Source organism: Vanacampus margaritifer, chromosome 13 (genome assembly GCF_051991255.1).
Source record: "Vanacampus margaritifer isolate UIUO_Vmar chromosome 13, RoL_Vmar_1.0, whole genome shotgun sequence".
NCBI lineage: Eukaryota > Metazoa > Chordata > Actinopteri > Syngnathiformes > Syngnathidae > Vanacampus > Vanacampus margaritifer.
This window is the reverse complement of record NC_135444.1, coordinates 23,853,497-23,868,057: the sequence shown is the minus strand read 5'-3', so window position 1 is coordinate 23,868,057 and position 14,561 is coordinate 23,853,497. Positions and strand designations below refer to the sequence as shown.

Sequence of the window (14,561 nt, the reverse complement as noted above, 5' to 3'; positions counted from 1 at the left end):
TTTCACTCTCAAGTCTTTTCCTCCCTTTTGGCTGCTCGGCTGCTCCTCCCCAAATGTGCGCTGCGGCATCCAATTGGAGGGCCAAGTCGTCCTCTGGAAAAGCCACCGTGGAAAATTATTATTATTATTATATTCATTTATCAGAAGACAGCGACCATGTTAAGGATTTCTTATAATAGACCTATATATCACAACAAGAAATATACAACATTTTAGGACACTGTTCTAATTTTCAAATGATCACTACGACAACATTTTATGGAAATCACAATTGTCATAATCGCTGGTGTGCTCTTTTTAGAACAGGCCCGCGGGCTCATGCGGGCTCATGATGACCCCTGATTTAAATCAACTTTCATCATCGTCACGTGTTAGCAATTAATAATGCAAAGTGATCTTCTTCTTTATCACTCTGCAGTTTGTTCAGAGGCTCAAACTGGGCTTGAGCCTCTGAACAAACACGGATTTTGAAGTGTGCCACCAAAACCTTCGCACCATTCCAACACCCCTGCAGCGCATGTGGGGGTGCGTTCCAAGCCACTAAATGTTTTTTTTTTTTAAAAAGAAGAAAAAAAAAAGATTTGGTCCAACTGGGTGAGAAAATGTGCCGTCATGGGCGTGAGACTGAAGATTGAGTTGTTGGCCAAAGAAAGAAAGAAATTAACACTCGTTTTGTTTATTTTGCTTATTTAACATCAGTTAGCAAACTCAATCTTTACACCTGTCAATATATATATGTATCTTACCTACACAGTATACATTTTGTGTATATTTATTCATTTAGCCTATCATTTTTAATACCACCCAAATGCTTGCTTGCACCCGGAGAACACAATAAGTGTAGAAATATTTTAAGATTGTAGTGCAAAGCTGTACGTAGCGTAAGAAAATATACTTCATTACACGCCCAAAGGGCACATTCAGTTACCGCCGTAATTAATACTTTCACTTTGATTGTTTAATATTTATTTCCTAAAACTTTAAACTGTAATTAAAACTTTAAAACTGCGTTGCCGTGAGGCAGTGATGAACCGACTTACGTACAGTTTCATGTTACGTTGCAGCTACGAACGAGACGTAAAGCTAGGAAGTCCCCCATGTGCTTTTTTCCATGGTTGTTTTTGTCCCAGTGTGGTACACGGCTGCCCCCCTGTGGTCAAAAGGCAACATTGCATCATGATTGCATCGCGGGCCCCTGACGTGTCGTCATTTTGCCTTGCGTGGATGGAAAATGGAGATCCACATTCACGAGAAGTGCGACGGCGCGACTGCATCGCATCTTAAATCACGCTTATAACAATTGTAAAGGCCCACACATGTCTTTATCTGGACTGTAGACTTACACTTCTGCTATTTACTTCATGCACAACATCGCATTTGCAGATGTGTATGATCAGCTATTACCATAAATCAACGTGAAAAACAAAAAAACGTCGTTTTATATATAATCGTTAACATTTCTTGTCATGCGTCCTCCAATTTCACATACCCCACAGCCCACACCGCCGAAAGAAGAAGAAAGAAGAAGAAAAAGCTGCAAGGTGCTATTAGTTTTGAGTTGAGGGACAATGTAGCCTATGACCAAATGCAATCCCGCCATCTTTTGGGCAATGCCTGCATGTGCAACAGAATTTTAATTTGATAAATCTTCTCACTTGTGAACTTTAACAGGATGAAGCACACTACTTAGTATTATTTTTGCTTGCGGACAAAGCAGCTCATATTCAGTTTGGGGGTTCGCTACCGGCGTACCGCGCTCAATAGCATGTACGTGGAAAAGAAACTAAATCAGCATTTCGCATCGTTCCACATCCAATATGGCGTCGTAACATTCCGCACCGTGGTGAGGTTTCGTCTAATTGCTGTCAATTTCTACATTACTCTTTCTTTCTTTCTTTCTTTCTTTCTTTCTTTCTTTCGTTCTTTCGTTCTTTCGTTCTTTCGTTCTTTCGTTCTTTCGTTCTTTCGTTCTTTCTTTCTTTCTTTCTTTCTTTCTTTCTCGACACTCCTCAGTGGCCGCTCACGGCAAATGTTATTGCCTGCTTATTGCCCCGCGTCCACTAGGCGGCCTCCAAGAGCAGTTAACAGGCAACGGAGCCTGCACCAGTGTTTTCTACTAGTGAGAAGAAGAAAAATGTCAATGCTAAATATTTGGTTTAAGCGATTTTCTGATTATGTCCTTGTTTGTTTTTTCTAAATCTTCTGAACATGTTCACATAGTTTTATGACGTAATGACTAAAATGTACTTAGTAATTGTTTTGCTAGTGTTTTTGCCACCTTCTTTCATTTCTCTCTGTTCAACCACATGAGATTTTATTCTGTTTTAATACGTTGTACTGTTTATACGACCTGTCGTGTATGTAAGTGTTTTTGGTGTTCTTGCGCTTCAAAATTATGTTCGCATTATTAGTGTTTTTGTTTTTTTAAATTATTATTATAGAAAAATGACACAGTAAATTTGCAGTAAGTATCCTACTGGTTGATTTTGTTTCAGGCCTATAGATTGTATTTTGTAAACCTGTTGAGCAATGTTGTGTACCCACGATGACTTTGAAAAAGGTTGTTGTTGCTCCAAAGTGACGTCGTTACAAAATAGGCCGCTAGATGGCGGTATACTCCAGTTTATACCGAATCTGAGCTGCCTGGACGCATTCGAGCCAACACTTTTCAACTCAAATGCATCATTTCATGTTTTGTTATTGTAACAATTAAGGAATAGCCTCCTCCGATATGAATTAGTGTTGTGTACATTTATATAAAATGACATTTTCTTCCTTGTTTCCCATCGCCGAAATGAAAACAGGACGCGTGTGTTCTTCGTCCCCTGCAGCCAGAAAGACCACCAAGGTACGAGAGACGCTTTTTCACCCCACAAAATCAGTCGCTTCTTATTCCGCTAGGCTTGAAATGACGCGAGCAGAGGTCAAGAATGTTAAATCTCCCTGATGCTATGAAGCCGAGTCATTGTGTGGAATGTAAATATTATTTTTCAATCAAAATGTTGGGGAAAATCCAAACACTTTTAGAGGCAAAACGAACCCTCCGTAGGTTCATTTAGGATAGGCTACTTTTAGTCCTACCCGGCCTCCCACAATTGTGATATGGGTCAGCTCCCTTTAAGTCTGACTTCTTTATTTTTTTTCACCACCATCTGAAAATATCCCCGTGATGTGTTTCCACATTACACACGAGCTGTTGTTTTATCTCTACATATCGCCTGCGTCCGGCCAGAACCTCAAATCACAATTTGGTATTCCAATTAGTCCGTCTCACTTTTTTATTTTGTTATTATTATTATTATTATGTATTTTTATTTTATTTTTACAAAACTATTCTATTGTCAAAGATGTCAATTTTGGGCTCTCCTGAAAATGACGATTTTGCGGTACAATGATGTTGTTAGCAATAAACGATTCCTTCAAAATTACTAAAATGCAATACTTGACATGCAAAAAAAATAAAAAATCACAGTTGTGGTCTTTACAACTGTCTGGACGCAGTTAATCAACCTACATTCTATTTTTAAATATGCTAATAAATATCAATTTATTCATAGAAAACCGGATGTAAAAGAGAACGTGCTTTGAATTTGATCGAGGTAAGCAAATAAAATAGGAGAAAGTTGTGACCTCATAACGAAATATGCAGCCCTGTTGAATATTTCACATAAATAGGCAAATATGCCTTTGTATATATATATATATATATATATATATATATATATATATATATATATATATATATATATATATATATATATATATATATATATTTTGGGTCTATAGACTCAGTGTAATGTTGCATCATTTGAACGCAAAAGATGCAACACGTGTCTAAGAAAATGCTTGTATATGTCATCTACAATTTAACAACTTTATTGAAACTTCTCTTTGGACAATGGTTACAGTAAGTGCAATATTTGTAGCAGTTCATAATACAGCATCCGTGTGGAGGATAAAACATAATAATAATAATAATATCGAGCAACTGTCAAGCATTTTCACGAAGAAAGTGTGCTGCTTTTTTTTTTCCTTTATAGGCCTAACTAATGTGTCTTCCTTCATTTTCCTTCAATGCATTTTTGCTCAGCTGGTCCACAGAGAGGCAACACGTGAATATAGCCATCGTGATATGAATGATTTCTCTGAATTCTTCCTCTGACGCCATTTCTTTCTTTTTTCTTCTTCTTTTTTTTTTTAGATGACGGACGTGCAGTTTGACTGCGTCTGTCTTTGGAGGTCCACAAAGACAGCAGCGCTCTCATCACATGACACACGGTTTGATGTCCTGAGGAAGATGATGGTGGTGGTGGTGATGATGATGATAGTAGGACGTGCCGGCAGACGGGTGGAAGGACGAGATGCCGTTCAAGTTGAACACGAAATCTTTCCTGTCGCAGTGGCTCTGGTAACGCGGAATCCCCGCTGTTGCACACACAAACACATCCAGAAAAAAAGAATCATCCTTTCTGTCTTTCTCGCCTTCCCGTGGCGACGTTTTTATTCAATGAGCCAATCATCGAAATAACATTGCAATCAATCTTTTTTTAATTGAATAACTTAATAAATTGCAGTCGAAAAAATGGTTAAAAATCGCGTTGAATGCCCATAATAGAGAGCATCCATTTCAGTTTTCAGGTCTTAAATAGAAATGGGGGCATCAAGGTCATCCAGATGTGACTTTATCCACAACTGGACTTTGTCTAATCTGCATGTTCACACCAACATTTAGCCCCCCCATAAAGATATTGCATGAAGTCGAACAAGGCCTCTTGTGGATACATGGAGGTCGAAATCGTCGCCGGTGTGGTCCCGACTTGCGCAGTTTTTGTTTGCTTAACCTTTGCGACCCTTTCAGGCTCCAACGTGCAGGGCTGAAATCCGCAATAAGCCGCAGCGTGACGTATTGAGCCAAGTGGGAATTGAAAAAAACACTTTCAAATGACTTGAAGACGACGCGAGAAGTGGAGTAACGCATTCACGCAATCGTAAATAAATTACAGTATGTTCATTTTGACATCGAGTGCAGGGGACTGTAACGGGGACATTGAAATTAAACAAGGGACCAATCTAGCTATATATATATATATATCGAAAAAATATCGTGATCATTATATTAGCCCATATCGCAAAAACATGCAATATGCTTTTATCAAACTTTGCCCAATCAGATGCAAGCTTAAATTCATAAGAGGTCACCAACTAAGAGTTGCTTTTTAAGGACATTAAATACAAACGTCTGAAATAACAAATTTAAATAACCTTTCATGTTCACATATTATTATTTATTAGCCTATACACACAAATGATACAATAATATGTAACAAATAATTTCTCTAAAGTCAAATTTACATTTTCAAATGAAAATTTCTACACCCTTCCTAGGAAATGACAATGTCCTATCATGAGCTATTTTTAGAACCGGCCGGCGGCGACTCATGTAATCTTTGGTGGCCTCATGGTGAGGCCTTGTTGGATCTCGAGGCAATACGAATACCAAATAAATGGTCAATTATGATAATCAATTCAGGATACTCTGAGTCCGTTTATTTTTGCATGATTAAAAAAAAAAAATCATTAGATTATAAAAATGCTAATAATAAAAGCTTTGGCTTCTTTCTGCCCCTACTCGAACCGAACACTTTTTTGTTTTTGGTACATGTTCGAGATAGGCCTAAATAAAGATCACATCAAATGAAAATGTTGAATTGATCGCAATTTGATCGTTTGTGGCATGTGCGCAAGGCCGCCTGTTTTGTTTAGCCGGGAGCAAAAGTTTCCCCGCGTGTCAAAATGTGACGAATATTGAACGATGGTGCGAAGTTGCCTTTTTCGGTACCTGCGATGTCGCTCGCGTGGCTTTCCCTGGCGTTTTGGTGGATGTAGTTCTGCTCCAGGGAGTACGGAGACATCCCGGAATGCAGAGAAGACGACGCGGGGCTGCTGGAGGTCAAAGGCTGCTGCTTGATGTAGGGCGACGCGCCCGGGGCGGCCCAATGCGCGGACGTGTTGCCGTACGGGGAGTGGCCGTCCAAAGCGCTCGTCACGGCCGGGGAGGACGGCACCGGACTGCTGCTGCTGTCCGGCCCGTAGTCGCCGTTGCCGGACGCCACCGGGCAACTGGCCATGTATGTGGAACCCGGGCTCGGCGACATGTGGGGGACGTGGTGTGCGGGTCCCAGCGCGTCGTAGCCCGCGGCGCTCATGGAGTTGCTCATCACGTCCAAGTTGTAGGAGTTGCCGTGACAGGCGAGCGTCGCCGACGGCGGCTGGAAGTCGAAACTCTGCGGCAGGATGGAGGTGCCGAACCCGATGCCGTTCATCATCCTGTACATGGGTTTGAGGGCTTGACACTTGCGTCTGAAGCCTCTGGGTCGACGGCGAAACGAGCCCTCCTCGAACATAAACTCGCTGCCGGGGTCGATGGTCCAATAGTGGCCCTTCCCGGGTCTGCCGAGTCCCTTGGGCAGTTTGATGAAGCACTCATTGAGCGACAGATTGTGCCGGACGGAGTTTTTCCAGCCCTGATAGGAACCCCTGAAGAAGGGGAAGCGGGCCTGGAGGAACTGGTAGATTTCGCTGAGGGTGAGCCGCTTGCTGGGGGAGCTTTGGATCGCCATGACGATGAGCGCGATGTAAGAGTACGGAGGCTTCTCCGGCCGCCTCAAACCCGAGCCGCTCTTCTTGGCTTTGGTGGCGGCGGACGCGCTTTCCGAGGCGGCTTGCGGGCTCAGCATGGCGGCATGCAGGACGCCGGACGCCGGACTGGATCCGAGAGGAGGCGGAGGAGGATCCAGTTGCTGCCGAGGGGTCTCGCTCGTCATGACGTCAGGGGCCGGGACCGGACAGGCCCCGGAATGTTTGAAAGGAGATCAGTAAGGGGTCGGGGGGGTGGGGGCGGTCGGTTGAACGAATCCTGCGGTCTTCGCCGGTCGCCAGGGAGCGTGACATGAAAATGGAGCGAAACCTTCCTTGAGTCCAGTTACGCGCGAGTCCGCCGTTACGCACGTACTTGACGCGCGGCGGCCAGTGGAGAGGAAGAGGAAGAGGAAGAGCGAGAGGCGGGGCAGCTGATTAGCCAGCGGAGACTTCTTATTGTCCCACGGCTTAGAGGTGGTGGTGGGCGTGGGGGGTGGGGGTGGGCTCCCTCCACTGGGTGTCACGGTGGAGCTAAGTGGGGCGAGCGTGCGGACTCGCCGGGTGGCCATCGAAAGCCTCAACAATCACTCAAGTGCAGGAAACACCAAAAGCCCCCCCAATATGTGCGCCGACCAAACACAAACAAAACGAGCCTCGCATACATCTTGAGCAGAGCCGCCCCCACCCTCATCATTCAATTCATTGGGTCAAACAGTTGGCTCAAAAATAAACAATTTGAGAACGTTCCCTCGAAAAACAGTTGGCTCAAATTATGGATAGTAATAAAAATGGGCCGATCAATTTGACCCAACTTTATGGGTTGTTTTATACAAAATGACCCTTTTTGGGGGGACCCAAGTAAAGGACCAGACCAATATTTATGAATTGTTTCGTACTTAAATAGCAATTTCTTGACTCCAAGGATCGGTCTATTTCTGACCCATTGTTGGGTTATTTTACACCCAACAGTTTTTAGAGTGATGCACTCTACAGTTGGGTAAAAAAACAAACAAACAAAAAAAACAATTTTGGGCAAAAGGACCGACGCAACTTTTTTGGTTATTCAATTAATTTGGGGGGGTCAAATAAATAACCCAAAAAGTTGGGTCGATTCCTTTTTGACCCAATTTGGATTATTTCTGACCATTTTTATTTCTGAAATACCACAGGGGCTTAACTGGGGCTACACAGATTTCTGATGGGGTTAAAGCATCCCCACCGCCCCCCACAGCCCCCCCCCCCCACACCTACACTGTGTAGCGCCCTCCGTGGCCACATCTTAAAACTTGACGCAATTCAACAATCAAAGTTCCCCTGACATCCAAGCTTGGATTTTAATTGGGCCATACTTACCCAATAACGCACATGCATCATATTATCATCTTTCAATAATTTCACCAAATAGCGACAGGCGCTCTTATCACGTGTTTTGCTCCTAATTTCCTCCCAAAATGGTCTGCAGGAGAATGAAAACAAACGCTGATCAGATGGAGAGCTGCATGCTGACTATGGGAGGGGAAGGGGGGGGGGGGTAGGTTCTCTCAATAAATGACTTTGACATGAGTGGAAGCAGGCTTTTTCCATCAAGCGCCCCCCCCCCCCTGCAATACCACACACAGTGCACCAGTGTCAGCTTACCGCCCCTGGCCAGGGGCGCTCCCGGGGGGGCTTGCGTTCATTAGAGAGAGAAAAGCCAAATTAGCCTAGCGGGCTACGACAGCTCCCTCCCTGGAGACAACACACACACACACACACACACACACACACACACACACACACACACGCACACACACACACTTGTACAGCATCAGTGTATGTCCCATAAAATAATATCAATAAATGTGGTGCAGGAACAACTTTATTTGCAATCATGGAAAAGTTAAAAAAAAATTTAAAAAAAGTACGATGAACTCAAAATCTTCAGGCAAAAAAAACTTTGATTCAGTTTTCAAAAATAACCAATTGACTGACACAACTTTTTCTGTTTTTTTATTGAACCCCAAAAGTTGGCTCAAATGAATAACAGCCTATTGGGTTGTTTTTTGGGGGTCAAGACAACTACTTTTTTCTTTCCTGGGTTATCACTTCACACACCTTTTTGACCAATAAGTGGGTTCTTTTTGACCCAGCTGTTTTTTTTAGAACAATTGATTCAAGCCCAATTTGACCCGACTTTTTGTATTTTTTATTATTATTATTATTTTTTAAAGAACCCAATGTTTTGGTTTGCTTTATACAAGCGACCCATTTTTTGTAATTTTTTCTTTTCTTTTCTTTTTTTTTGGGGGGGGGGGGGGTGAGATGGGTGAACTAAACAACAACAATTTGCTGTTTTGTGAGTTATTCATTTGGGTTAAACCAATCAATCAGTCCAACATGTGTTTTGCTGTGTGTATTTTTATATATATACAATACCAATACAATGTGTGTGTGTGTGTGTGTGTGTTTTAACGTGTGACATTAAAAAACCGCCCGTGCTCGCCTCCAGGCTCTGTCAAAAATATTTCATAAGACCGGCAGGATTTTCCAAACAATCACTTGAGCTCTTTGCACAAAGAAAGGATGTGCGCGCGGATCAAATGATTTTTCCAGCTCGGTGGCCCCCCAAATTTCCTGCGACATCAAAACTTGCGACCCCCGTCGAGATCAGGATGCTTCGGCCTGCACGCACAAGCTTTTGTTCTGCGCGGAGCTGCTCTTTTTTCACAAGCCGCAGTTCGTTGCAGGCTGAAAATATCAAATGGAAGACTGGATTTTTTCTTCTTCTTCTTTTTTTTTAAACGTTTATCTTTAGAACGCTGTCGTGGATGGAGATCACGTGGGCTCGTTGCCATTGTTGACATGTTTCGGCTGAAATGTTTGGATAAGATGTGCTCGTATTTATTTATAGAGTTGACCTCAGGGAATCTTTTTATGAAAAAAAGAGCCATTCATTCCATTTCAATCAGATTGAATGACTTTGACTCATATTAGTATTGAAATTAATTTTGTACCAATCACGTGTGATTGATTTTCAATCAATATTTGGACGCATGTATTTTCTGTTTCTGCATCTATTTGATGCTGCATGGCGGGTTCTTCGGAACCGCCTGTGGGAGGCCCGACTCGGTTCTGGCTGCCGGAGTGACGAGTTGTTTGGATTTGGCTTTCTAACGTTGCAAGTCCAAAGTGGACTTTTTGTAAGGCTGAACTCGAGTTACTTCGAACTCCTCGCGAGTTCGAAGGCGAGGGACGCTTCGAAATGATTTTCACGATCATCATTTTTTTTTTTTAAACAAATAATGAATCCAAGAGGGCTGTCGTGGTCACGTGACTCACCGCCAGGTATGTTGTTCTGTCCTTTCACCTGCAGGTTGCAGCATTGCCCCTGCAACAGGAAGAAGGTCGCACCTGTCACCTGCACTGCATGTTGGACCCAAAATGAAGGTCGCGCAGAATTCGCCACCAGAACTAGTAAGGTCACTGTTTCATTTTTTATCATTTATTGATTATATATATATATATATTTTTTTTACATTTACATGACTGCAACGCACTCACTGGTAAATAAAATAAAAAGGTCAAATACATCAGCAAGAAAATCCAGATTTAAAAACAACAACAAAAATGTTTTTGTATAGGCCAATACATATTTATTGTTTTGTATTTCAGCACTTGCGTTTTGCAAATTCTTCAGCATTGAGTAATTTCAAATTCTGGAGCGTGCTTGTTGCCATTTTCAACATCTTGTAGGATAAAACAAACAAACATTAATATTATTATTCATGCGAAAATATCGTATTATCTACAGGCTAACTTGATGTGTTTCTTACAACGCGTTTTGAAATGCATGATCAATGAAATTCAAATTGAGCATTTGAAAAACGCCGAATTGTGCAAACGTCGTCTCGGGAGTTTGGGGTGCAAATTCTGCGAGGTTGGGGGCGTTTCAGGACCGCGGAGAGCAACTGAGCTCTCCTGGCCAACAGCAGCAGTATTATTTGGGTTCTCAGTTTGTTTGTTGTTTGTTGTTTTTCATCCATCAAAACATTCACGATCTGCCTCATGTTTTCAACGCGATTTATGGATCTTTCCATCAAGTTGCTCCATTTCAAGGTAGAATTTTGAAATGGTTTGGCTCGTTTATACAAAGAGACAAACGAATGTGTTCAAATAGGCCACAAGCGGAAATGCTTGATGATTACGTCATATGACAATTCATAAAGTTAACTATTACAATTAGAGGGAAATTGGTATTATTATTATTAATTATTGTTATCATGATTAGGAATTATTATTAGCCAATCACCATCATCATCAATTTAACTGTTCATTAGAGCCACCCATGTAACAATACAAAGCACACATCATTTAGAAAAAAAAAAATCACACACAACAATAACAAGGCTTTATATTAGATTTTTTTTTTCTAACAACATTGCTGAATTTGCCACTTTTTTGAAGGCCAGTGTTAGGCTAGTTGTCACGTGTCGTCAAAATGTTTTTGTGAAGAAATTGAAAGTGAAATTGTGTGTGTGCCACCGCCCTTGAAGAAAGTCAGACTTTTGGAATACTCTTCTTTTTTTTTTTTTAAACTTCTTTTATTCATGGAAATAGCAGACATGCAAAAGTCGTCGCCATGCATCAGAAAACATTTTGTGCTCCCACGACGAGTTTTTGGTCATTGTGCTGCAGCTCAGTCAATTCTTGGACAACATTTTCTCAACACAGCAGATATATAAATACATCAATTCTTTTATTTTTCACCGTCTCACACACACACACACACACACACGCGCGCGCGCGCACAGCAGAACCACCAAACGAACCATGAAAACAAACACTTCTCCCCGTGACACGCACGCGCACGCCAGTGAAATGTCCCGGGAGAACCTCGATCGTCCACAACGGCATTGCAAGTTGAGCGATGACGTCACGTGACGGTCTCGCTGAGAGAAGACAGCAAAAGTGCACATTTTGAGGGTCCTTATGAGAGGAGCGAGTCTATAAGAAAGCTCATGGCCGCCTTCGGGGGCGTCTTGAGCGCGTGCACGGGGGCGGCCTCGAGTCGGGCTTTGTGATGGAGGTACGAGAGGGGGTCCCCCCCGGCCTCCGCGCTGCCGCACGCCGCCTCGTGCTGCAGGTAGTTGTGATGGAGTTGATAGTAGGGCAGCTGCCAGAAGAGGCCGCGCGCGTGTCCGCCGCGCGCGCGCTCGTCCTCCCGGCGTTTGAAGGGTCTGCCGAGGATGCTGTCGATGGCGAAGGGGCTGGAGAACTTGGCGCCCGGCCCCACCCTCTCCTCGGGGGCCGGGGGGCGGCGGCGGCGGCCGTCGTCCTCCCCCCCCGTGACGTCGGCGACCTGCAGCTCCTGCTCCTTGGGGGACCTCTTGGCGATGCGCTTCCTCCTGCGGCGGAACACCCCGTCGGCGAACGTGTACTCGCTGTGGGGGTTGAGCATCCAGTAGTTGTCCTTGCCCCAAGGTCTGGACGGGTCGCGCAGAACTTTGAGGAAGCAGTCGTTGAGCGACAGGTTGTGGCGCACCGAATTCCTCCAGCCGGTGTAGGCGCCGCGGAAGAAGGGGAACTTCTTCATCAGGTAGTCGTTGATCTCGGCCAAGGTGAGGCGGCCGCTGGCGGACCCGCGGATGGCCATGGCGATGAGGGCGATGTACGAGTAGGGGGGCTTGGGTCTGCGCGTGTATGGCTTGCCCTTGCCGGGGTCCGGCGTGGCGGGCGGCGGACTGTTGGCCGCGCAGTCCCCGTCCGAGCCCAGTTCGTCCCCGGACAGAGGCGAGGGCAGCCCCGCGTCCGCGGACAACTCGAGCGGCTTGTGAGCGAAGCGCAGCGCAGAGAAAACTTCCAGTTTCATTCTGGCAGCGGGAGCAGGTGGATGAATGGAGGCTGGCGGGCGGGCGTGCGTGCGTGCGTTGGTGCGTGCGTGGGCGCGCGCGACTGGAGCGCCTGGAACAGGTCTCGTCTGTCTCGGGAGACACGCCGGGGTTGCTATTCATATCGTGGCCCGCAAGGGACGGCCCAGGGGCGGAGCTAGCAGCGAGTGCACGGAACGATGGAGTGATATGCAATGTTTACAATTGGACGCTACCGTGTCACGCCACCGGCGGAAAACAAGCTGACTTATCCGCCTGCCTGTCTCAGCTCCATACACTTCAATTTAAAAAAAAAAAACATTAAAATGTACAGTGAAAACCACGAGCTTCCATACAGAATTAACGTTATACAATAGCCTACATTACATGGGCCATGGAGGGGCAACTTCAATGCCGGAGGGGTCCAAATGTCTCCATTGTTACTATGGGGTCACAAATTGCATGACAAAAATGAGACAAAATATGTGCTCTCATTTCTTTTTTTCAGAATTGTCAATGCATATATATATATAAAATCCACTATGCTAATCAACAACAAAGGTCAAAAGCAAACAACAAAATGAGCACATGCTGTAACCCCCCCCCCTCCCCCCCAATCCACAGAAAATCATATAGGACATATACGAGCATATCGTGCACAAAGCCATGTTTGCCATCTATTGTTGAATGGTGATATTACAACTTCAAACTACAGTTGATATATATTTACAGATTTTTTTTTCTTTCTTTTTTTTTAACAACTATTTTTTTTTATATTTGGTATTTTTACTTTTTTTCTTCTTCCTGGAATCAGCCCCCCCCCCCCCACACACCACCCTTATCCCCCCATTCTCCCTGTCTATTGCGGAAAATGTGCTTTCATTCGCCCCCAGCCTTTTTAATTAAATTATTATAATTTTTTAAGGGTTTGTAATATAAATAATAATCAAGGGCTGTGAGCTTTTTAAATCATGTTAAAAACATTGCAAAAGATCTGATCTGACATTCAAACGTACTACACGGCTTGTTGTCGTCCGCCAATGACGGAATTTGATAACGATTGAAAACGAAGTCACATCATTATTCACTTGGCAGCACATCAACGATGTTCAGCATCCGCGTGGCAAGTTGACAGTGACATTTGGCTGAGCTTTGTTTTTTATTAAAAACAAAACAATACACGACTTCCTCATTGGAATCTTGATCTGTAACCTGCTTGAGTTCAGCGAAACGGACAATTTCATTTGGTGCTGAAAAGAAAAAAGGTTTGAACGTCCTCCGCTCGACTTGTCGTCTGTGCAACAAACTTTTGTGGCGAACAATTCAATTAGCAAGAAAGCAAAAACATCAAACACTAAATTGAGATGTTGAATGCGTTTTCTTCAGCGCCGAAATGGACATTTCAAGTCATTCTGTCCAAATTTTCCAAATGAACGTGTGCACGGGGAAATTCATGCTAGATTCGTCTTCAGGATGCTAAATGAAACTAAATGCGGCAAAAATTTTGGTTTCGGTTTGAGAGCCAATATGACCTTTTTATGGCGTTAATAAGATCCATCCAGCGTATAACACTCATGAGACATGCAAGACTTGTGCAGGAGTCGGGAGTGCTTGCGTGTACTTGGTGTGATGAGCTTGTATTTGATTTCAGGTGTTCTGCCAAGACACACACACACACACACACACCTGTGTTGGAGGTCAATGGCGTGAATGCTAACACACCTGTGTTTCTTTCTCTCTTAAAAAAAAAAAATATGTATTTCAACATTGAAATCAGAGAAGACGGTGAAGTCATGAAATTTGGTGCCATTGCAAAGTCAAGGAGTTCAGAAGAAGTCAGATTCGCTCTCACAACGGCGCAGCCGGCTTATATAACTAGCGAGCAAGCGTTTGCGAAAGTTGGCCGGTTGTTGTATTGGCTTGTCTATTGACATTTAAGGTGTCTCCTGTGAACAGGAGAAGACAACTTGTCAAAGTGTTGACACGGGTGGAATTCCAGCCATGCAAATTCATCGGGTAAATCCTTCAGTGCTCCAAAAATAACCGCGCCTTTGTGGCGGTTTGCGCTCACACGCT

General features: G+C 43.8%; 2 protein-coding genes across 2 annotated transcripts; both read right to left on the bottom strand.

Moving 5' to 3' along the window:
- Positions 1 to 3,860: 3,860 nt before the first annotated feature.
- Positions 3,861 to 6,839, bottom strand: foxf2b (forkhead box F2b). The gene is made up of 2 exons (XM_077584435.1): positions 5,840 to 6,839; positions 3,861 to 4,425 (listed from the first exon to the last, which is right to left on the bottom strand). Exons 1-2 carry the CDS (start codon positions 6,822 to 6,824, stop codon positions 4,265 to 4,267), a joined length of 1,146 nt encoding a protein of 381 aa, XP_077440561.1. The 5' UTR covers positions 6,825 to 6,839; the 3' UTR covers positions 3,861 to 4,264.
- Positions 6,840 to 11,206: 4,367 nt separating this feature from the next.
- On the bottom strand, positions 11,207 to 12,609 carry foxq1b (forkhead box Q1b). The gene has a single exon (XM_077584270.1). The coding sequence runs from the start codon at positions 12,485 to 12,487 to the stop codon at positions 11,606 to 11,608; it is 882 nt and encodes a 293-aa protein (XP_077440396.1). The 5' UTR covers positions 12,488 to 12,609; the 3' UTR covers positions 11,207 to 11,605.
- Positions 12,610 to 14,561: the final 1,952 nt, after the last annotated feature.

What these genes read in the sequence shown, in the direction of transcription:
- foxf2b (XM_077584435.1), bottom strand. Translation starts at nt 6,824, where the DNA reads ATGACGAGCGAGACCCCTCGGCAGCAACTGGATCCTCCTCCGCCTCCT. An exon ending in CCACGCGAGCGACATCGCAG is followed by an intron (nt 4,426 to 5,839) that starts GTACCGAAAAAG and finishes TGTGTGCAACAG; the next exon opens with CGGGGATTCCGCGTTACCAG.
- foxq1b (XM_077584270.1), bottom strand. Translation starts at nt 12,487, where the DNA reads ATGAAACTGGAAGTTTTCTCTGCGCTGCGCTTCGCTCACAAGCCGCTC.